Source organism: Halichoeres trimaculatus, unplaced genomic scaffold (genome assembly GCF_033239565.1).
Source record: "Halichoeres trimaculatus isolate MK-OKI-2021-1 unplaced genomic scaffold, fHalTri1.1 fHalTri1_scaffold_3, whole genome shotgun sequence".
NCBI lineage: Eukaryota > Metazoa > Chordata > Actinopteri > Labriformes > Labridae > Halichoeres > Halichoeres trimaculatus.
Window position 1 is genome coordinate 36,805,644 of NW_027437181.1, and position 25,586 is coordinate 36,831,229.

General features: G+C 42.0%; 1 protein-coding gene across 1 annotated transcript in view; it reads left to right on the plus strand.

Annotated features, from left to right (window-relative positions):
* itfg1 (integrin alpha FG-GAP repeat containing 1) overlaps positions 1-25,586 on the plus strand; it is a 252,552-nt gene that overhangs the window by 167,498 nt on the left and 59,468 nt on the right. The window contains exon 13 of the mRNA XM_074667248.1: positions 22,494-22,537. Within this exon, the coding sequence (XP_074523349.1) occupies positions 22,494-22,537 (44 nt within the window). The remainder of the gene's footprint in view (positions 1-22,493; positions 22,538-25,586) is intronic.

Consider the following 25,586-nt stretch of genomic DNA (forward strand, 5'->3'; position numbering starts at 1 on the left):
TACATATTTCTGGCTCTCTTCCTTCTTTTCTCTCAGTAAATAGATTTTCTGTCTTGCATTATTATTGTTACGGCGCTTGAGTAAAAATCTCAACGCCTTCTTTTGAAGTCAAATGTTGGTTCAGCGTTAGTACCTAGTGACACATAAAGGAGAGCAAAAATAGACCCACTCCAGGGTGGGCCTGCGCAGTTTAATCTGTCACTCTGCTCGGCTCATTAGCAGAGAAGGAGTGTTGCTCATCCTTTTCTGTTTTGGCACAGTTGGTGAACAGTTGTTGTTCTGTCTTATTTTGAAAGGGAGGGGCTACCACTGCTGCTCTGCTTTCAGAATCACACACACACTTAATCATCACTGTGCCCTTGTAAACATAAACGAGGGCATCCTTACTTACACTCGTACAGTATTAGTCACAATCAATATTCCTTGCCAAGAATTACGTTCACACACAGATTTGACCCGTCTCACACATACAGCCACACACACACACACACACACACACACACACACACACACACACACACACACACACACACACACACACACACACACACACACACACACACACACACACACACACAGTGGTGTAGTAATGCTCTTCATTCATTAAAACAAACCACAGTGTTGTACGTACTACACCGAGTCTGTACTTGCATAAATGGTTTGTTGGCAAATGACTAAATTACCCCATAGTCACAATACTACCAGGACCAAGCAGGAATGACAGCTTAGAGCTGCATCTGACTAACATGAAACCAGGGAGCAATCAGCACCTGCAGGACAGCGCTGTGTTTCCATCTGAGACATGCTGGAGGTGTGGGGAAGAGATTCTTCATAAATTTGAACAGGACTTACCAACAAAAAATCCCTCAAAATCAGCTCTCTGTCTGATCACTGTCTGATCATAAATGAAAAGAATATAACAGAAATATTTCATCATAGTGAAAGCACCTGTGTTATCAGAAAATGTATTTAAAATTACCCAAATGGCAGAAACAGTAACAAAGGTTAAATAAAATCATCACAAATACCAGTTTTAACAGGGGTCCTTCTTTTAAAACTCAAACAAACCTGGATTACAGTCTGCCATGCTCGGTTGTTCCTAAGATTCTTCTTTCTCCACCCCGTATCATCCACATTCCCTGGAAACTCCTTCTTGTTAGGTGCTGTAATGTAGACTTTACCTGAGAGTTTTGAGGTTGTGATTCAACAGTAGCAACAACACAGTGAGCAAAATCTGAAGCACTTTTTTTAGAGCTTGTTCTAAAAAATCAGCACCATCTTATTTTTTTACATCAATAAACAAAATTGTTAGAAAGGAAGAGGCGTGTTCCTCCACTTAGCCCGACAGCTCCTTTTTAGAATATGTTAGTGCTTTGACGTTGACTCGTCTATCGTCTCCCTCCTGTAACATGAATTCCTTTTATGTTTTTGCTCTAAGCACTCCTGCTCTTTTCACTAAACATGTCTTGCCTCACTGCAACACATCAAACAAAACACACAGAAACATGCACACTAAAACTGCCTATTTATCCCCCTCCGCATGCAAACAGTGTCAGCTCACAGCTCCTCTTCATTTAACTCCACTTATTGCATTTTTGGTTGTAAATATTTCATGCATGCTCAGTTTTGTCTTTTCTTCATCCAGACAGAGAAGTGATTGAACAACAGGCGGCAAAGATAAAGATGTAGCTGTCGAGTGTTACACCCTGTTGACATTTCATTCCTCTCCCCGGTGAATGTGAGCTCATATGCAGCTTAATAGTCCCACACCTCTCGTCAAACCTCCCTGAGGGTAAACTGTTTATTTACCAACCTTCCAGGAGCCTCTGATAGCTGATAGCGTTTCACTGTAATAAGTGAGACCGAGTGTGTGAACTTCTTATTCAGACTTGACACATTATGTCAGCCGGTGATGTGTTTCTGCAGACAGCCTGATCCAGTCCTCAGGTCTGTGAGATGGAATCCTATTTTCTCACTCTGACATTCCTCAACCCTCCCCTGAGCATTATCGAACAGGCCCCGCTGAAGGATTGACTTTGTGTCCGACTTTGTGTGTGCGTGCAGGTGTGTGTGGTTAAGAGATCCCATGATGCATGTGAATTTCCTGGTTTAAATCCGTCACTCGTTTGGCTCCAGACGGCAGACATGTCTCTCAGACAGCCAGAGGCCTGATCTCCTGCTGGGTGTTTCACACTGAGATGCCCTGAACTTGTTCTGGTCTGACATCTTATCCTCCCATGCTCCTAATATGCCAATAACTCACTCACCACACATTCCCAATGCTTTGTCTTTTTCACCATAGAACCATATTTTATTTAGTGAGCCACAGGTTTACTGAGGGAGGCTGCAGACCAACAGACAACTTGGCAGCTATGAGAGGTTATAAACTATATATACTCAGGCATGTTGGGAAGGAAGCACATATAGGGTTCCTGTGTTGTTTATTTAGACACATCTTCAACTGAAAGATTCACTTTGTTGTTGTTTTGAAAAATTGTCTCTGTAATTGTGAGCTTTGAGTGGACTTTGTGTCAGTGTGGCATGGCTCTGGGTTGAAGGGTCTGTCAGTGGGAGGGTTAACCCTGAAGAGATGGTGAAAATGAACACTGCAGAGAAATAGACACAGGTAACTTAAACTGTCATGGAGCTTAGAGTTTTTGATATAATCAAACAGTATTTAAGTCCACTGAGCAGCTCACAGTGTCAGAATCAAGGCTTAACAGTGATATTATGGTGAGTGACTGTTGGCCTGTGTCACAGTCTGTGTTATTGGAAGTGGGTGCATGTTAGGGGAACTGTGCTGTTAGCATGTAAATGAGTGTAAAGCGTGGCCAATTAATCCCCTCAGATGATTAATTCGGTTGATTATTGGGGCTTTGAAAATATTGGCCTTGGTCAATGCCTTTGCTCAGAGGAGGCCATCGAAGAGGTAAATGAGTAAATGCATCATGTCTGCAGATGTTCATCAACCTCAGCACTTCCACTAATGCTCACTCTACATGCTGCTTTAAATTTCCTCAGTCTGCGTTTTCTGAATAACACACACACACAAACACATACACATATATGTATATATATATACATATTTAATATATCAAGTGAAGTCAAAGTTTATTTATAGAGCACATTTAAAAACAACCTCGGTTGACCAAAGTGCTTTACAGGGGTACAAAACAATCTCTCATACACTTTATATTAAGGAGCCAAACATTTAATATGCATAAAAACAGAAATAAAATAAGATAAGGATAAAAACAATAAAAGTAGAGTAAAAGATAGGAAAGGGAATAAAATGTAGCTAAGGGATAAAAGATACAAAGATAAAAAAGATAAAAAGAGATAAAAAAACAAGATTATTCCTTTAGTTGGGATTGAACGCCTAAGAATAGAGATGGGTTTTCAGTAGTGTTTTAAAGTGCTCAGTTGACTGTGCAGCTCTAACCTGGATAGGTGGGCTGTTCCACAGCTTTGGTGCCGCCACCGCAAATGCTCTATCCCCCCGAGTGGAGAGCCTTGTCCGAGGTAAAGTAAGATAAAAAGCTTTTTTTTATTTTCTTGTCAGTTCAAAAGACCTGGGGAGTTTTTGGACCTCAACTATTAAGTGCAACCACTGACGTTACCAAAGGGATGGTTTTATGTACAAAAATGGAATGCAGATGATTCCAAAGACATGGTTTCTTTGCTATAAGAAAGGTAACAAAGCCAGTGGCTGCTCCCAAGAAACTCTGTGTTAAGTGTCTCCATTCTACGGTTTTCCTAGTTTCAAAAAGAAAGAAAAACCCCACAGAGGTTAGTTTTCATGTCACATAAACTTAATGCAGGAACTCCTTGGGGGTTATTTACTATTTAGTTAGCATGTTTCATTAGCTTCTCTGCCAACTTTTTGTCAGCAAAATGTTCAATGATGCACCAAAAAGAATGGTTACAACTAGGTGTTAGGAAATGTGTTTTATTAATTTGTTTGTGTTAAAATTACAGCAGGTTGGAGTTTGCCTGCTGCCATTATCGAGTGTCCGTACATGCTGGTGCAGAGTGGAAGTTACAGAGTTGTGCTTGTTTTATACTTTGACCGCTCCCATCACAAATCACAACAATCAGTTTGCCTATTCCCCGCCTGTATGAAGCTGCCCTGTGACAACCAGCTGGTATTCCTCAGGAGAAAACAATCGACCCAATGACAAGACACCATTTCAATCAAATTCCACTCCCCTCCCTTCGCCGATGTCTATAAACTGTCTTTACCTGGAGGTTAGTTTTCATGTCAGGCTGCCCTGGACTGTTTTGACCCCTGGTTAGTAGTATAGTTATCATCTACAGACTGTGGTTACAGACATTTTCATTTCTTGGTCAGACACAGCTGTCAATTTCTGTCACAACCACTTAAAAGTCAAAGAGCGATGCTTTAAGATACTTTGCTGCAGTCACCACCGGCTCTCTGCAGACAATGATAATTTCACTCAAACTCCACATGACGAGTATGTGATTTTGAATCCAACAGATTATCAAGGAAGTCATTTGCATAAAAGTTTCACATAAAACATTCAACTTTCTAGTGAAATGCTTGCATAATAATAGTGTCTCATTTAGATAGGAAACCACTCTCTGACAGCTTCATAGCACGAAGACTCTCATTTCTTTAACAGCAGGCAGTTTGAGGGTACGTTTAAAATTCATTTTTTGAAGCTTCAGCGACCTACAGAGTCTTGATGGATGGAGAGTGTCCTGTGCTGCAGAACAAAGACTTGCCCTGAGATGTTTTTTGGAAAGTATGTAGTATTTATTCATTTAATCAATCATGAGTTGTGCCCCATGTTTTCTCTCTCTGAGGGTTTGTTGAGATTGAATAACAGTGAGATTAGCTCTTTCAGTCTGTTGGTGTGTTCATATTGGGTCTTTTTATGTTCCTGCATGTATGCAAAGCAGCTCTGTGCACATTTTTCATCCATCTGTCATTCTGTACTCGATCAGCGGACCCCATAATTAAAGTGGGTTGCACACATAGTGTTTTAATTCTTCAGGAACGTCGTCAGGGCGTCATTACTGTCTGGTCTTACACAAAGCGAAGTGTTTCCTCGACAAGCTGCAAGACACAACGAAGCACAGAGTTAACGCAGGGTGGACAGATGGATGGATGATTACTGCTGAGGAGCGAGGAAATGAGAGAAATCATAAACTCCAAATTTAGAAAGAAGGATAAAATGATGGGTGAAGGAGAAGAAAGGGAGGGAGAATCTGCATGAGCGTCTCAGCGTGTGTGCTGGTGTCTGTGTGTGTTTGTGTGTGTGTGGGGAAAAGATGAAGAGAGAGACTGACAGGCAGAACTGTATGAGTTGATTAGTTTCCTGCTCACCTATTAGGATGCAGATTAGCTGCATTGAGAAACATCTGGGAGCTTTTCTCAGTCCCTTCTTCTCTCTCCACTCCTCACCTCCCTCTTCATCTCTGCTCCTCCTTCAACAAAATCCAGCTCTCTTCTTCCCTTTTAACCATATTTTCTCCTCTCCCTTTGTCTCCCCATCTTTTCTCAGTCCTGCAGCTTTCATTTCCTCTCCTCTAACCCTCTTCAGCTTGTGTTTTTATATTGCTCTCACCCTTGCTCCTGCCTTCACCCTGTCATCACTCCTCTCTTGTTTCTCTTCAGCAGAGGTCTGGTTTCTTGTCCCCTTGCTTCCTCCTCTTCTCTCTCATTTTGTCTGTCACGGCTTGGCTTAATTCCCCCTTTTGGTTTCATTCAAACGACAACGAGGAGATTTTCATGAAGTCTTTCAGTGTGGCTCTGTCCTCCGGAGGTGGATTTGACTGGAGGCTGTAAATTCAGATTGGTGTGAATACTTCTTCAGAGCACAAAGACGGCTGAGTGGGAGCGCCAGCTCCCATGTTTGTCAAAATAGCATCCTGCAGCAGCTTATGTTGACAGCTGAAGCCATAATGGCTCTGCCTGCAAATGTGACTACAAGCAAGCAACGCAGCATAGAAGAGTATCATTCAGCCCGCAGGGAGCAGTAATTCACATACTTACATCGTCTAATCCCTCCTGCAGAACATGTGCAGTGTTCTCACCTCTTGTCCAGGAGCTAACCAGCAGGAACTCGTCGTCATAAGCACTTTCGCTTTTTTATCAAACCAACAGGCCACCAGGGAGAAAAGATCCATCTGTGGCTTTCATACTTTTAATAATGAAGCTCCAAAATGATGTGACTTCAGTTCTGTTCAGAGTCAGTCTGTGGAAACCTTTCCACCCATTTCAGCTGCAGTGAGGAAGACACTGTTTGCTTTTCATTTCTATGCTGATGACATGGTCATTCACTGCCACAGACCTGCTCTGCTTCCTCTTTCACACACCTTGAATTATCCTTTGATTGAGTACAAGACCAGCTTTTTCTACAATTCAAATCATTTTTAAATGCAGTTAAACCCGCTCTTCTTCCATTGACCTGTTATTACTATGCTGAACACGGTGCACCTTTGGAATTCATCACTTTACTTTTGTTTACTCACCACTGTTTCTCATATTCAAAGTGAGCTGGCTGACCTCAGGTTTACGTTCACACAAAGATGAGGCTGCTTGCAGGGTTCCCATAAATCTTTGAAAGTCTGAAAAAGCCTCAAATCAGGTTTTTAATATTAACTCATGACTAGATGATAGCTGAGGTTAAATTGTGGAATCAGAAGCAGCCATAGGGAGGTTGATTCTGCTCCATTAGACTTTGAATTTCAAAAATTAATAAGTACAACAGCTGTCAAAGTCTTAACTGGAATTTAAAATGTGCATAGAGACCCTGTTTGTGTGTGTTTGTGTTGTGTTGTGTTGTGTTTGGTTAGTTCACTGTTTTTTTTTAAATCTGTGTTTGGTTGGTTGACTCTACGACATATTACTGTGTATGCTGTTTTTTGCCATATCTGCCTGTAAGTACAGAGTTAACCAGGTTATATAAAGGATACATTAATAATGAATATGTAGCCTCGGAGAAGCCAGCACTTATGACATTAAATTCTTATTAGTTGAGTTGTATTAGTTCAGGCTGCATCTCAGGAGAGTTTAGGTAGTAGAAAGGTGTGTAGATTTGTTTGTTACAGTTTGTGATTAAGAAAGTGAACACAGCAAGGAGTCCCCTAATTTTAATCAGACTGAGGCATCATATTTGATTTATGGCTCTAAACCAGACAGAGGAACAGGGTCAGGGCTTTCATTTGAACCTCAAATGATGCTGATCTTTGACCCAGAGTAATTCTCTTTTTTTAACGATATCTCTTGACCACTGACCAGTTGGTCATTTCCATTGGGACATGAAGGATGTGTGGTTGGAGTTGTGTTGTTCACAAACCAAGGCTATCTCATTTTTTCTTGTCTCTTTTTAAAGTAGTGTTGTATAAGGTATGGGTCTGTCCAGGAGATCCTGGTCAGTTTTTCAATTCTCAGGACATCAGCAGAATAATGTATTCTAAAGGGAAATCATAAAAAAAAAAAAAAGGTTGCAAGAGAAAGTTTGAGCAGCAACTTTTACAATTGCACCACAAAGTGTAAACAGAAGCGTGTCAAAACCAAGGGGCATTTGGTTCACAAAAAAACAATGAAACCAAAAAAGCCAAAGCAGAAAAGCTAAAAGTTGCAGTTCACTGGTGGTACGCTTGAGGCTTGAGAAAGACCGCAAACCACACACATGCCAAAAAAAAAATTGTACAAAGACTTGTAAGACTTGTACAGCAGTAAGAACAGCTGGTTCAAAAATGGCTTGAGCCTAAAGAGCTCATTCCATGATCAGTTTAGAAGATATTAAGATCACAAGTTTGTCAAATCACACATCATGCTATACGACGTTCCTATATTAAACAGTCTATGGTCCAAACTGCAGGGTATGTAAAATTACAAGCCCCAACCCAGAGCACTTGGAGCCTTTACATCCCTCTACCCTGAAACAATTCAAGTTGCGAGACAATCCAAGACATGGTCCTTGTTACATCACATGGAAAAAATCAGTTTCAAAGATCTCGTCAGGCAGTGTTTAAATCAGCATTTTTGTTTGGGTCAGTGTTTGTTGACATAATCTACCCCATCTGATCGATGACTTCATCTGTAGAGATTAAGGGCTCTAATTTCGTAGACCAGGCGCACCTGCCCTGCACCGGCCTTCGCCGAGCGGACAGGATGTGACCAGCGCACTTTGCAAGTTTCCTGCAGTGCCAAGAGAGGCGCACTCAAGGTGCAGAGAAGCTCAGAGCTGCGCGTCCATGCCTCCCTCCATGCAAATGGCAGAGATGGTTGAGAAAAGCAGTGAGTGGGTTTAATACAGCCGAGCGCTGTTTTCACCAATCAAATGAGCGCCTCTCCTCGCCTTTAAATGCCCTGCGACTGAGGCGCAGCGTCTGATTGGTCTTACTGAGCCACCGTGGAAACAGTGTGCTGGAAAGACCTGGTAGCGGAGACCGTCAGAGCCGCTGTCCCTGCTGCAGGAGAATGGACAGCGGGGTGCATCGGAGGACACGAAGCGCGTCACTGTGTGGGCCAGCTCCCAGGACAGATGTGATCTGTTCCTTTGCCATTAACAGGAGTACAAAATGAAGAGACAGTTACACAGCTTTAATCTGACATCAGATGTGATGGGACAGTTAATATAGATACAAATGTATATGCTGGTTCAGACGGTTACATTAAATAGTGATTGATGTGATTATTTATTGCATTAAAATGTGCCTGACACTCTGGAAACCTGCCTCTGAGGCTTTGTTGACATGTGCACACATGTGCGCCTGTCACCAAATTACAGCTGCGGAGGGTGGCTCCGCTTTGCACCGAAAACAGACCAGGTTGGAGCTGACGAGTTTTCAGCGCACTTTCTGTGCTGTTTTTGGCACGAAATTGTCACTGCGCCAACATGAATCTGCTGACACCTCCCCCTGGTGCACCGTCAACTCCCCCTGGCGCGCAGTCACACCCATCTCTGCGCAGACGGTCTACCAAATTGGCAAACTGGCAGCGCACGGCGGTGCGCCGCACGAAATTAACACTGCACCACGAAATGAGAGCCCTTACAGTCAAGCTTTTGTTCAGGTTATTGTTGAGGATTCATTCTGAGTGGATTCATTTAGAGTGAGCTGTAGAGCAGCCTGCAGAGGTCCAGGGGCCTGCAGGAGCCAACCTTTGACCCTTGGACAAGTTTTGCCTAGCCGTGTACTTGAGATGACTCTTCATTTCACCAGGATTGAAAGATTTAGTGCCTACAGCTGTTTTGACCAAGGTGTCTTGACCAAGGCCTGCCCAGCGACTTCATGTTACAGAAAAACAAGCTACAGACACAGAGTCTGTTTACCATAAATGGTTAGTTGCATGCATTCAGGGACGCCCCAGCAGTATAAAGGGGGCTAGGACATCAGGTTTAAGAGAGAGGAGAGGAGGGTTTTTTGTCTGTGTGCCATCGTTGTGTTCAAATAAAGATGTTGGACTGAAGCTGCCATTGGATCTCCTCTTCTTCATTGAACTCCGTCTCTTCTTCATGTCAGTATTAGGGAAGTGGCCCACAAATTTATAACGCAGTCAGATCAAGGAGACCAGGAGTGAACCTCACTCTAGGAAAGACACGTCTTTATCAATCTAGTTTCCCCTTAGGGCCGTGCTGACAGACATCACTGTTGAAAAGTACCTCATATAGAAAAACATGTAACTATTCCTTTAAGTCAGCCACTCAGATCTGCTCACTTCAAACTTGTTGGTTTGTTGATGATATCAGTGTAAAAAGTGACTGCCTGCAATTCTTTGAGCATTATTTTTTTATTTCCTGATATCTGAGAGTGAAGGGCTTTTATTTAACTGTGATGTGTTAATAACTAAATGAGGAGGAGTTCTCCCCTAACAATTAACCTTTATGTGAAGATGTTCAGAGTAATGCAGATGAGTTAAGTTATTAACGTGTCATCTTTGTTGTATTTGTCATGTTCATCTGAAAAGGAAACATTAGGGCCATTAGCAGCTGTGCAGTGACAGTGAGCATACAATGGCGCTGTAATGATGTTACTCAAAGTGAACGCTGAGTAGAGAAGGCTCCCTCTGGGACTTGAATCCCCTCGACGGTGCTATCTGGTCTTACTTACACTCTGACCAGAGAGGACCACAGCAGGTTGACTGGGTGTAATGGGGGGTAGGATGAAATACTGCCTTCAGCTCCAGTGAGAAAAGAATGTCTTACAGGAGACAGCGTGGAGTGTGAGCTCTGCAATTAGAGCTGAAGAAATAAAATCTGAATATAAAATGCTACATCAGCTTTTAATAACCCGAGAGGAAAACAGTTCCTCTAGCTGTGCTCACAAACCCAAACAGTGAAAATTTACACACCAAAATGCTGTGTTGATTTTATGTCCATGTAACAAAGGATATTAAGCATGAATAATATGTGTACCGTGTGTAAGGAGGGAGGAGGGGGTGTTCATTCATCTCTGCCAGCAGCCCTGCGGTCAGCAGAAGCAGCCTGAGGACAATGAGAAGCGATGAGCGTCTCAGACCAAATGTCATTCAGCTGTCACATCGTTGTGTTTGTGTGTAAAGCATGCGTCTGTTCAGCTCTTGTTGACTTGCACTTGTAGCCAGTAGCGCTGACACAGCTTGTCATGTTACACCGTCAAGGTTTGCTCATCACTGCTTGCTTTCCATGTACATGTGTGTGTTAGTGCATGTGTGGGACATAAGCTGACAGCTCAAGACTGTGTTCTGACATTTACATGTGGTTACAATGGCATCAGGATTTCTATAAATATAAACCAAAGAGGGCACAATTAAAGGTGAACCTAGTGGAAATCTCTTTGTCATGGACATATCCCCTCAAACTGTGTAGCTTCATACTTACATGGATCTGTTTTTGTTTTGTTTTATTTTTTTGCGATTTGGCATCAGTGTTGCAGAGAACTGTGCTTCTGTGTTACTGTTCTGGGGATTCAGAATTAAAACCGAACGTTACAAACCACAGACAATTTTTGGTGAAATGTTTTGATTTCAGGAAATTAAGTTATCAAAACTCAACCCGTATATTTTTCTCATGATTTCCAGCTTCAGCCTTGAAATAAACGTAAATCCAGCACAAATTAAAGAAATTTAAAGTCAACGTCACAGCCCCTTTTCAAACCTTCACTCCGAAAGAAGCCTGTCTTTAAATGAATTAAAACAGCTAAATTGCCAATATGATTGTTTCTTCGAATTTGATCACCCAATCCACCAAACAAGAATCAATGGCAGAATCAGCTGTTTGGCAATGGCAGAGAAGATTTGGCAACTTTTTCACCAATGCAGCCCACACACTTAGCTCCACTGCTCATTTAACAAATACATGTTCCTTACAAACATATTTTCATTTAAGGCCATGTCCACACGTAGCTGAGTATCTGGGAAACCATGTATTTTTATACGTTAAATCACAAAAAAATGGCGTTTTCTGAAAACTGCGACCAAAGAGAAAATTTTGAAAAACTCAGACGTCATGGTGTCATGTAGATTCCCGGAAACCGGGTTTTTGGTACTCAAATGTCAGAGCTGAATGACAGGGGTTAAAGGATAAGTTCAGTTTATACAACTTTTACATTGTTTATAGAATGAAGTAGAACAAAATACTCACCCAGAAGGTTTTCCTGATCCAAGCAGTGCTTCGGGAGATATTTAAATCCAAAATCATGCAGCGGACGTCCGTATAATGGGATCCATCGGGGCATAGACAGCGCCACTCCTAAAACTGCGTTAATCATCCAAAAACTCATGTTTTTCACCAATATTCCATCATGGTCCGCTCCGGGTTAGTCCTCCGTTGCAGTCTGTGTCACTCCAGACAGCGCTGTGTGGCTGTAATGACCTCTGAACTGACGAAGACTTTGTTTACGCTTGCCCCCCCCGCGCATGCACAGTGCGGCTCATTGTTTCAGGGGAAGACTGCAGGCTACATGATGGCGCGCGGAGGGGCAATAGTAAACAAAGTCTTCGTCAGTTCAGAGGTCAGTACAGCCACACAGCGCTGTCTGGAGTGACAGTGAGTGACAGTGGATGGAATATTGATGAAAAACATGAGTTTTTAGACGATTAATGCAGTTCTAGGAGCAGCGCTGTCTATGCCCCGATGAATCCAATTATACGGACGTCCGCTGCACGATTTTGGATCTAAATATCTCCCGAAGCACTGCTTGGATCAGGATAGCCTTCTGGGTGAGTATTTTGTTCTACTTCATTCTATGAACAATGTAAAAGCTGTATAAACCAAACTTATCCTTTAATTCTCTTTAGCTGGCAAAAGTTTCACATCTGAGAAATACTGCCAACTATGGGTTTGGCATGCTCCGAGTCACACTTATCAGCAAGTTTGCTGGGTTACGTGTGGAGGAAGTATTTTTTAAAAGTGGAGGAGGAGGGATATTCGTTTTTGAAAATACCCTCGTGTACAAGGCCTTAAATAAACAGGATTTCCAACAAAACATGATTTATTGCCAAGAAGCATTGTTACAACAAAGAAATAACCAAACACAGATTCACTTTTTGTGCTAATTTTAGTTGCTCACTTTTTGGGGGAATTACTTGTTATATTAATATCATCTAATGTGCCATCCTCCATCCTATTCAGGCAGAAGTCCTTTTATAAGCCACAGTTCTAGTTGTCACATGTTGTTCTGAAATAACTTGCAGCACACCTTGAGTCTGAGCACGGTATTATCCCTAAAGTATCCTGGTGAGAAGTGTCCTGATTTCAGTATCCCAGACTACAGACTGACAGCATGGTTTGAGAGCCCTGTGGACCACATTTGGAAGAGTAGACTACAGATTATAAATGCAATGCATTATTGCACAAACAGTGACACTGTATCTGCATATAGCAGCTGTACAGAGGGACGCACATGTTGCCTCTAAAGAATGTGTGGACAAAAACACCCGACTCTTAAACAAACCAAACCAGAAAACACACTGTGAGCTGAGTCTCTTCAGTATTTAAAAAAACCTGATGCTCTGACTGGGTTTAACTCTATCACAGCTTGATGTAGAGCTTAGATGTGGTTTAAAAACATCAGAACAGTGGACATTAGGCTGCAGAGTATCCACCTGCCCAAGGTCAAATGAGGTTACGTCACATCTGAGGCTTGAAAATGATTCCAGCTGTCACTTTAGATAAACCCACACTAAAATACACAACCCTCATGAAACTGGAGAGAAATAAAATACTTAATACTGATGATACTTCAGTAATGTTTTTAGAAATTTAAACGTTGTCAGTTTTTGATTTATAGTTTACATGTTGAGTTGTGTTGGACAGTAGAAACAGAGTAAAAACCTTTGCTTGCTGCTGCAGCTCCTGCTGGTTTTCTAATCTGTGTCACCACCTGCTCATGATACCTCATCCCTCACATTCCCCGTTTAAGAATCCTGTGTAAAGACAGATCCTGTCTGTGTCACACTGAACTCATTTGATATTTACTCTCACAGACATTAACATGCAGTCTCTACTTTTCTCTGTTTCACAAAAACAAACACACAGCAGTTTGTTGATGGAGGCTGGCAGTACCTCGGTCACACACTTGAAAACCACGCTGGTCTGAAGCCACAAAAAACAGCAACCATTCATGAAACACTGCTCACTGATTCTCTCACTGTTTCAATCATGAAAACAACACACACACACACATCACACAGGCACATCACACAGACACATCGCACAGAGAACACAGGCCAGTTCATCTTCCACTTGATTAGGTTAGTCTCGTGAACGAGTTCCCATCAGTCTTAATGTTACTCCAGAAAATAGGCTCTCTCCATCCCACAGAGGGACAGAGAGGGAGAGAGAAACGTGTCGTCCACGGGATGTGTGACAGCTTTTCCAGGGATCTTGTTTGGGCCATGGAGGAGCTGTTATGTGCTTGTAAAATGTCATCTTAAGTTTGAAGCACCAAGCGACCTCCCTGAAAAACAAAAACTGGATTTGAGCCTTCTCCCCTCTGTAAATGTAGTGACAGCCTTGTCTACACATATACTCCCAAACCCGTCCTGACACTGACTCATCTACTTCCTGCAGCGGTGGCATGCCCATTGAGATGTGAAGGACTTTTGCATTCATGCAGTTTCTGTCTATATTTTTCTCCATCCTCATGCTCAGTGAATTTATTCTAGGAAATACTGTATGAATCATCCATCGTTCCTTTTCACTGATTGAAGTTACCACAGACTCCTTTGTCTTTGACCTTATGAGCGATCTCGTTGAATCTTCTTGAACCATGTGGAGGACATCCTGGCCTCTCCATGAGCTACACTTTGTTACTCACATGAAGAGCTGTACATCTCAAAAATGGCTGCCCTCTCAGAAACCACAATTAATATGAACAAAGTAACTGAATAGAAACATTTGAAAAACATGTCAGGCAACCTTGAATGCAGTTTTTGGTGAAAGAGGAACTTCTGCATTTTTCTTCAATACTTCATGTTTAAGATGAAGATGTTTGAGGAGATAAAGAGATTGATTGTTTTAAAGTTTAAGGACTTTTTGAAGCACGTTTTTCAACGTGCAGTTGCATCAGCCTCCTTCAAAACAGTGACACAGAGACACCACAGATGCTATGTTCACTCTCTTTCCACCTTGTTCCAGCTGTGCGTGGTTGTCTTCTGTGTGTTTTGGCAGATCCCATACCATCCAGTCTCTCTCTTGCATCCTGTCTGCTCAAGGCAGGTGTTAGCCATGTCTGTGAATAGCATGATGCTAGCTTGTCCATCTTATTGGAGATAGATGTTACGTCCCCAATAACGGTGGATGGAAGGACAGGTCCATGCCGTCACTTCTTAGCTCAAACCTGAGAACCAGCACGTCATCCTCACTTCCTTCTCCTCACCTTGTGGGGAAACATCAGGCCTTGCACCAGTTAGCATCAACATGATACAGACTGCTAACAGCTGGTTCCACATGTAAACAATGCAGCCATGGTTACATGTAGGATCTCCAGACAAACACAGGAGAAAAGTAGTAAAAATTTCACCGAAGACAAAACCAGTTTGATGTCCATGACCAACAAATGAGCCGTCACCAGCAAACCCCCTGCCATAGGAATACACTAATTAGCCAATCCAAAATGGACACAATAACAATAAAAATGGCCTAAAATACTTATTTTATTCAGCTAAGCTAATCAGAAGAAGGTTAGACTACATGCGTGCTCATGTTGTGTTTCCTAGATTAACCAGCCTCCTCTGATCCCCTTGGTATCCTTGATTATTCACCTCAGAGGTCAAATATAAAAAAGGCTGAAAACAGAGCAAACATTTTCACTTTGCATGGTTTTATGAAATAATTTAACCCCTCGTTACCCCATATTTATATTTTTGCAAATTTAGATCAGTTAGGCCATTGGAGATAGTATGTGATTTTTCAAGACCTCTTTGTCTGGATCAGTGATTTGCAGCCCTGACTATGGTAACCACTGCATTAGTATACACTGAAGTGTTACTGAAACTAATGGAAACAGGAAACTGTCAGGATTGTCAAAATGATAACAGTGTCCACATTAATTAAGTTTGTTCAATCAGTGTTTTAGGTTGTGTTAATGTTAAAACAGGGTTTGAGTCTGATGCAGAAAAGGGAATAAGAAGGATGAAACCACCCTTGCAGTGTCCTGTTGTCTGGAGATATCTTCACTTTGACATGTTTTTTTATCGCATCGACTTTTTGACATTTATATTTTAGAAAACTGAAATTGTCCAACTGTAATTTTTGTGGGTCTGGCACAAAGCAAGGACTCTCTGACAAGTGTTTTTTTTCCATGAGGTGCTGAGTATGATGTAGCTTCATTACGCCTACACTGGAAATTAGACTGTCACTGAGGCCTGATGGTCTGTTCCCTGTTGCCATAACACATCAGTCACCATCAGCTCCTTTTAAATGTGTCCATTTGATTTGACAGTGAACACCTCGTCTCTCTTGTTTTCTGGTAATAGACTAACCCGATCACCAGTTCCCGACACACATCATTTGTTTCAGAGGGGTTTTTTTTCCCTCTTTGTCCTTCAGCAAAACAACATGCCATTTTTCCTCAAGGTGTTCTCAAATCAAGGATAAATTTTATGTTTGACTGAGAATATTTTTGAAGTATGACTTAACAGAGAGGGTAACTGCTATCCCTTTATTTTAAACATGGATATTAAGTAATAATACTGGATCGTTATGCTAAAGTATGCTAAATTTCCAACTGCTTTATATCACATTGTAGATATCCCTGAATCTGTCTATAAATTGATAAAAATGGTTCGACTTAAGAAAAAAATTGGGGGGGGGGCGGGGGGGGGGGGGTGAGATCTTTACTGGCCTTACTGTAACTGGTACATGAGATATTGGAGCATCAGGGCCTCAAACACCAAGGTCTGCCCATAGCTCTGCCCCCAACAAGCCTCCAGAGGGCTGGCCAATCAGGGGGAAGGGGGTTTATGAAGCAGGGAGACTTGAGAGGGAATAAATCCTGAAAAAAAACACAAGAAACTTTGTTTCAGGGGGCAGTGAGGAATCTTGAAAATCTTGAAAAAGGCTCCCTTCTAGATATATGCCTAAGTGTGATCCACACTTTAAAAGAGATTATCAGCATCAATTTTACTAGTGACAGGTTATTTTCAGTTGCTACTTACTTACTTACTTACTTACTTACTTAGCGTCCAGCTCGGGTTGAGCAGCACTATGGCGGCTGACACAGTTTGGTTGAAAGAAGAGATAAAACACAGAGATCTGTGTTTTTCTCAGCTAAAAACAATTTGTATGACTAATTTTGTAGTGATGGTAGATACAAGAGCCTTACTGTCAAGGACAGAAGAGCAGAAGAATGCTTAACAGGAGAGAGATACAACCTAAGCTAAAGGCTAATTAGCCTTTGGCTTTGGCTGTATCACTCTATAACACAAGGGCTAAGCCGTTTGTGATAATGATAATCCCAATCCACAGTCAGCAGTTATTCTGCAGTGGTCTGTTCAAACTTGAGAGTCTATCAATAAAATGAAAATTGAGGTTAACTCTGATTGGTAGATGAATGGCAGGATATAGCTAACCAGGATAAACTAATATCACGCGTTAAGGACTTGTCTTGGAGCACCAGGCTGCCAGCTGTGCTAAATATGAAAGATTACTAAACTACTGTACAAACTGACAGTGTTTACTTGTTTTCCCGTAGCCTACAGATACATTGGAGCACCAAGCTGCTGATGTTGCTAACATATAACTGGCTGCTACATTTGCTTGATGTCACGTTTCAAACTGTATCACTTTGCAACTGTACTGGATCCAGTAAAAAGTTTTCTTGAACAAAGAAAATTTGTTTCGATCCGATCTCAATTCAATTCCAAAATAAACACACGCCTCGCTAGAGGTAATTTATGACAGTGTGCGGAGCCACAAGTTGGTGAGGGAGTGCTATCAAAACAGATCATCTTCACAGCATCTTTAAACTATGGTGAATATTTGTGTTGTCCCTGCATCATGCGGATATGAGGTGCACTGTTGATGCATGGATGTTTAAATTACAAATAAAGACACGGATGGAATTAACTTGTATTCGTAGGAGTTATTGTTTTGCATGGGAATCTGGCTGCGGTCTCTCTGATGTGGTGCAGAGAGTTCCTGTGTTGGTTTTCATCTGCCTGGAGTGAAACGTCAGGACATCCAGATGTGAGGCTGAAAGGATTCGCACATTGACCTGCTGCGGTTTCCTAAGAATCTGTCAAGACAACATGCTGGCTGTTTTCAGATTCAGAGACTCTTCTGTGAGAAGCATTTTGACACATTTCCAGCTCTTGACTGACTTTTTAACCACCCTGACACGAACACAGAGGCTGCTGAGGTGAGAATGGTGCTTCTCTAACGTGTGAGCATATTTAATATGCTGCAAAGTGATCTGTGAGAATGAAAAGCACTTCAGCTGAAGCTGTTCTGACTGTCAGTCCTCCTCCTGTGATCCGTCTTATGTTCTAAGTTCTCTTCCCCAATGATCCCAAATGGGACTTAATTCAAACAAACGAGAGCCTAATCCCTTTGCATTATTGATTCACAGTGTCAGTGACAGGGCCTGTGGCCTGACCCCCAATCGCATGAAATTTAAACAAGCAAAGAATTCACCAATCGCTCTGGTGTATTGATCATCACCGTCCTTCATCGATGACTTTGGTCCAGAGCTTCAGATGTGTTGATGTGGAGTTTGCTCAGAGTTGATGACTCGTAGATTCTGCACACGGGGCTGTTTCTCATCACTTTGGTGCATGAGGTCAAATTTCTGCTCACACTTTGATCTTTTCTGAGCCAAGTCACCTTTTTTAAGTTTTATTCAGCTTCGTCAACTATACCGTGAACTTCTGGAGCAAACTGCAGACTTCTTGCAGTTTTTATTTCTTTCTCCCACAGCTCAACACAGAAAGTTAATCAATCCACACAGTAACTTTCATCATCACTCAGGGTTTGAATACCCTTACTGCAGGCCTTATGTGATGTCCCTAACATGAAAACGTCATAAGCCTTTTTGTCTTTGATAAGATTAATTCTGAACCTGTCTGATGAGGATATCCACCGGCTGATGTGTGGTGTGGTCAGTAAAGGTTGTTGCGCAAGTTTGTCTTTGATGGCAGCTCCATCTGATTCCTCCTTCAGGCATTTACTTAATAAGCTTGTGAACTTCAAAGCAGCAAATTTGCCTTTTCTACACGTACGCCATTTCTTTTTAAATCAAAGCTTTAATATGGTGCTCTTGTTTGTGCACATTAGTGATGGCAGGAGGGTTACCGCATGGAGGGAGTACAAGGAAGTGGTGCAATGCAGTCACCAGTCCTCCATCATCACTGTGTTAAAGAACAACACTGGTAGATCAAGTTAGATTGTATTAGCAGGCATTGGTGCTACACAATCACAGTTACCTAATGCTAATGTTCACAACCTTAGCTTTTTATTTAGTTTAATACCACAGTTTGCTTATTTACAAGTTCAGTTGAATAAAATCTAAAATCAAAGGCACTGTGAGTTTTTAACTGATCCTGAAACAGTCTCACTCTTAAAATATAGTCTCTTCAAGGCTTAGGGGAAAACGGAGCAAGTTGAGCCTGTAGGTAAATTGACCCACCCCCTGTCTCTGGGAAACGATATGAATCAGTGGTCACATGACTCTGGAATTACTTAGCCCGCCTCATTTCAAGCTCTCTCTGGTGAACAGAAACACATGTTGAAGTGTTAAGTAATTTTTATTCTCCAAAAATCATTTTTGCATGTCGAAGTAAATTTTCAACATATCACGAATAATGATTATAAACTCAAAATAATTTTAACTATATTTAAAAACATACATCAAATGTGTAGCTGAACTATCAATGTATAAAACCATGTGAATTGTGTAGCTAGGTATTAGCCTGAATTGCTAGGCTAGGTTGTTTTTAACAAAATGGTGACTGTGGGGTAAAGTGAGCCAAACTGCTTGGGGTAAATTGACCCAGTGGTTTAACTTACCCCACAATGAGGCACTAAAGTGTCAGACGTAAAATGTGTTTAAGTGTAGTAATACATAATGATTTTTTTTTTGTTTTTGTTTTTTTAAATATGTGTAAAACTGTAGACAAGCTAGAATGCTGAGGAAATACAGCAGGAAGACAAACTGGGGCTCAACAACCCTTGAGGAGATGCAGAAAGCAGCAACCCAAGTCCAGGGCAGAAAATCCATAAGAAAAGGGGCCACAGAGAGAAATATTGACAGGTCAACCTTGCGCAGATTCCTAAAAAAGAAAGAGAGAGGGGAAGTGACAGTGGCAGGCTACACAGGGACAGCAAACGCAAAGAGGGTCTTCACAGAGGAGATGGAGGAAGACCTGCAAACTATGTGAAAAAACTGGCTGACCAGTTCCATGGCCTCACGGCAAAGAAATCCTGTGATCTAGCCTACAAAATGGCAGAGAAAAACGATATCACTGTCCCCGAGAGCTGGAAAGCTAACCGTTCAGCAGGTAGTGTAGAAGAGATCACAATTCAACTCAGGTAAACAGTTGGTCTTGTAGCTAAACAGATTCTTAATAATGTCCCTATTCTTTTAGGTAGAGATTGGTTCATCAACTTAAAGAAACGCTACCAAAAAAGTCAAAAGGTCAACTTACCCCCATGTGGTTCACTTTACCCTCTGAGGTAGAGCAATTTACCCCTTAGCTGGGGCAAGTTGAGCCACAAAGACCATTTTTTTGACAGGTTATATTTCCATGACCAATCATTATGGATGTGTTCTAATTATTTCCGTTGATGTAAGACATCATGAAATTAATGTACATGTGTTGATTTCACTTGTAATTCATGTCCACTTGCTCACAGGTCAAACAATGTGAAAAGTGGCTCAGTTTACCCTGCTCTCCCCTACTCTGTAAAACAAGATCAGCGACACATTTGGTTATTTCTCCAGCTGCAGTACTTGTTTTTCAGTTTGAGCAAAACTGAGCTGACATTCAGCACCCAACCTTAAGTGTCTCTGTCTGGATCTCTGATGTTAAAGTTTGCCAGTAAGAAATAAATCACAAGCAAGACTTTTCCTTCAGATAACTCACTTTTTTTACTCATGGCTGATACTGAAGCAGGAGAAGCTAAAAGATCATTTTGCATCCTGCAGAAAGTTGCTCTGATCAAAGAGAAATTAGAGCTGAAGAAAAGATCTTAACTCCATTTATTTACTTTCACTTTTACAACGGATGGTTGATTCGACAATTAGAGTTTGTTGAAAACAGGTGATGGTGCTCATGGGAACAGTAGCTTTCCATTTCTTAATTCTATCCCAAAGGGTCACCAAAAACAAGAACAACCTGTGATTTCATTCTGTCACACAGTAAGGTGATGGAGTTCACACTTCATGGTGATGCAGCCAAAAGCCTGAAGGAGCCATTTCAGTCACAAATACAAACATAAACCTCACAGTGGCTCTAACAGCTCTTGGTTCAGTTGCATTCAGCCTTCAAGGCTGGTTTTAAAAATAGTTGGAGTTCATGGTGAAACACTCTGGTTACAAAGTTTCTCCGTGTACTTGACTGATAGACCAACTAATAAACTCCATCCTCAAAACTTTATAAAAGAAGCCTGAGCAAGTGTGAAGTTTGAAAACTGTTTATGAAACTTGAACTTTCCCTTTTATCCACAATGAGGCATTGTGAGGGAAGTTTTCTTTGTGAGTTATATTCACAGACAAACAAATAGAAACAATATGAGCTTCATCAAGAGCGCGGAGTAGTGAGTGAACAAAAGCTTCTGTCGAGAGATGTTGTGATTTGACACGTTTTACTGAGGGATATTTGTTTCTTTACACCAACTGCAGAAGTGATTCAGACACAGAGCTGGTTCAGTTTGCTTTCCAAACCCTCTGTATTTGTTGCTCTCTCAGTGGTTAACATCAGCAGCTCTCGATGCTGAGCCTCAGAGGTCTTCATATTCTGAACAGAGAGGGGGATTGAATAGACACACCATGGTGTTGACTGAATGGAAGAGTGGCTCTGTGGTCCAGAATGTAATATCACTGAATGAGTGGCGTCATGTGAAGCAGCTCCATTCAGCGTCTTTATGATTGCAGGGTGACTTAAGTGTTTGTGGTCACAAGCAACCACTATTGTTTCCTGCTGAGGCACAGCTACTGATTCTCTGGAGTCGCAATCAAACAAAGTCCTTCACATTATATACAAACAGGCCTCCCTCCTGTTCAAATGGGTTACTGAGGCTATGTAAACAGTAAATGTTTGTGATTAACGTGTTTTGTGTGGAGTTAATGACGAACAATCCAATCCCGAGGCCTCGTCCTCCCACTGTGTGTGCAGCCGAGCAGAGGCCACTCATGTGTTCACTTTGAATAGGTGCACCGAGTGCGGCTGCTGTTTATTACAGCGTCGGGTGCAGACCTTATTAACGGAGTATTGGGCTTCAGTGCGACTCCATCAGGCAAATCAAGGCAACCTAGACCCAGGACCCTATTAGTATGCTAATAAAGTCCCTTCTCTAATGACTGATTAGCAATTCAGCGGATTTTGTCCTTGCTCCGCTTGTGTACACAAATAAGTAAAATGCTCTCTCAACATGCACGTATACACGCACACGCAGAGCTAATAGTTTGCACATTTAATTTTTTATGTTTCTCAATGCTGGAAAATTATTCATAACCCCCCTCCTTCCCGTCTTCGGTTGTCTGTCTTGTCCACACTCACCTAGCGTACGGAAAGGATGATTAAATTGCATGAAATATCATTTGAATGCGAGGTAAGTCTCAGTATGGTTAATAAGAAGATTTATTTGTCTGGCTGTCAATCACAGGAGAGCCACAGTCATCGCTTTAGAAAAGTTGATTTCTCCGTGAGAGTTTGACGTGCTTGATGTTTGTAACATGTTTATACTGAGGCCCTCAGGGCACAGCAGCAGCAGCAGTGTCTCAGACGACACTTGTTCCCAGCAGATCGTGTTATTGTGTTGGGCAGGTTACACATGCTGAGCAGCATGTTTAACTCTGACATCTGTGCTTTTCCTCAGTGCTCAGCGGCCTCTGCTCCAACGACTGTCCTGAAGATGTCAAGGTGAGAAAACTTTTCCATACACATTCAAATGACAGCTTAACACAAGTCCTGTGTGTCTTCTCTGTCTGATTACTCACACAATATGGCTCTACTGTCTCTATCCATTCTCATTTTTCCATGCATGCCTCTTTATCTCCCCCAGACTCTGTGCTCAGCATTTTTTCAGCAGAAAGACAGAAATAAACCCTGTAGTGGTTCAGCTTCATGTGTGTGGGGGGATCAACTTTATAGTCAGGAAATTAGAGAAGGGGATTTGAATGGGTGATGTGTTTTAGAGCTCCGGGGCAACATAAGCTTCTTATTTTATGTAAAATACCTAACTTTACTACAGCCTAAAAAAATACAAAAAAGAAAAGCACCAAAAGCAATGTGTTCTCTCTTAGACATAATGTTAATAGCCTGTGATTTCCAGCAGACAGTCACCCTCAGCCCTCCATCTGTCGGCTTTGTTACTGATGGGAACTATAGTGAGTGATTGCAGAAGTCAACAGACAGTCACTCGTCTGTGTTGTGGGTGTGTTTTTGTTATTATCCCTAAAAAATATCAGTGCAAGCTTTTTTCTTTTTTTCAAGGGCAAATAATGCCAGGTGTGCTTGTTCTGAGCCGCCGTCCTCGAGGGAGCGCTTTGAGTTTGTTTCTTACTGCTGCTCAGGGTCGTGTTGACTGCGATTTTCTCTGTGGAGACTTGGGTATTCATTTAGAGTTTACCTTTTGTTCACACTATGTGAGTTTTAGAGGCACCCAAGGCTTCATGTCTGAGTCTGTGAGACACGGAGAGACCTTGTTCATCAGTTTGATTCGTCTAAGCTTCTGAAAGGTAGTGTTGAGCCTTTTTTAATGAAGCCAGCTCCATGTGTGTCCCTGGTTTTCTTCGGTAAAGCTTTGTTAGGAAGGTGGCATCAATAAATCATTAAAGATCTCTGTTGTACCGACTGTTTCCATCAAACAGAGCTCTGCATAAAAACTCTCCCCTAACAAGTCCAGGACTACTATTTAAATGATGGGTGACTGACCCCAGATGAAAGCTTTCATAACACAGTGTTTTATGATTTCATAACACAGAGCAGACATGACCTTCAGCTTCACCAAACCTGAATAAAAAAATCCAAATTGTTGATTTGGCAGAATAAATTCAGGCTTTTTGTTGTTTTTTAGTTTGTCTTTGCCAACACAGAGATCTCATTAAGACAAACAGTGCCATAGTTTTTGCAACTTTTAAAATTCCTCAAGAGTTTCACCAAGCATTTTTAAGTTTGCCACAATGAGACTCTCTCATGGTCACAGCTCCCTTTAGCATTACTGTGTTCAAGCAGAGGGTGTGGGTTAAACTTCAGGAGCAGACTACAAACCCAAACAAGCCAACCAACATCCATAAACTTTATGCCTGAACCTGAGAGAGCCACACAGTTTCAAAGCTAATGTCTGTGCAGAAGTGCTTGAAACCAGCAGTCTGTGTGTGGCCAGCAGGGGGCAGCTTCTCTGGTCCAAACATTCTCTTAATCATCTTAAGCTTCAGTTACTGCTCAAAAACAACATGAACGCAGCTTAGTGTTGGTGATGTGCATGATGGTTTATTTGTGGGACAATAAATCATGAAGAAGGGTGTGTTCACTCTTGTATTCATGATGGTTTTGACCTCTTAATAGACTGTGTTTGCATACTTGGGGTCGGAAATCTGGGGCAATTTGGCATTTGCTGTTCAAGCTCTTTCACACACCAAATGAAACGTGCAATGTAGACAAGAATCGTAGCTGGGCTAGGCACAGCAAACTTAGTGCAGCAGTTTAAATAAACAGTAAGCTTATTTCTCTTCCAAGCTCCATGGTCTTTATTGAGGGATTGCAGCCAAAAAGCAAGACCTTCAACATGGTGAGGCCAAGCAACTCAACTGTGCATGAGCTGGGTTGCAACAGGTGCTCTGGAGAGATGAGTCAAAATCTGAAGTATTTGGCAGAAGGCAGTTTGTTCAGTGAAGAGCTGGAGACCCCTGCATTAATCAGAGTCTGCAGACAGCAGGGAAGCATGCTGGATGGTCCTTACAGTTTGGGGCCTGCATTTCTGCAAATGGAGTTGGAGATTTGTTCAGGATTGTCCTCAATACTGAGGAATACAAGCAGGACCACCACCCCAAACATATAGCCAATGTCATCAAGAACTATCTTCAGGGTCAAGAAGAAGAACAAGAAATCCCAGAAGTGACAATAGGGTCCCACAGAGCTCTGATCTCAGCATCATGGAGTCTTTCCAGAATTACATTAAGAGGAAGAAGAGTTTGAGGAAGTCCACAAAAGATCTTTGGTCAGGATGTTTGGAACAGAGGGTGGTCACAGCATCCATGTTTAAATCAGCATCCCAAGTTTTCAGAGTTGGCCTCATTGCTAGTGCTTTAAGGGGCTGTGAGGAGTTTGAAAATGGTTTGAGGAAGTCTCCCTTCTAGATATTTGCCTGATCGTAATCCACACTTAAATATAAGATTAGCAGCACCGATGTAGGTTATTCAGAAACTTGTAGCTTCTTCCTAGCTTCCTGATGGGTACAGCAAGACTGGATTGCTTTACAGCACGTCTAAGGGTGTGGTCACACTGGCCATCCAAACCGTGCCTAAGCACGATTGCCCCCCCGCAGCGCCATTCCCCAGCTTGAGAATACGGCCAGCGGTCACACTTCCCCTATATGAAGACTTTAGCGGGTGTCACACACGTGCATGGCTCGCCTACATCATCGTGAAGCGTCTGTTTACATGAAGCTCATCTCATCGGAGTCAGCACGAGACACAGAGAGCACTGCTACAACTTTAGAGACTTTTGGACTTACGTTAATCCTTTTCGCCCGACACAGCCCTCTAACAACCCGCTTAGTTTAGAATGATTGTCGAGGGATGCGCTCACGGTGATCATACGTCTAGGATAACACACACTGTCCATGTGCTTTTGCTCGTGCATGAAGTAAACCGTGCCGAAGACCACCTCTCTGAAGCGTGCCAAAGCACGCAAGCGAATCGTGCTTGAGCACGGCACAGTTGCGGTCTCACTGGCCATTCCAAACATG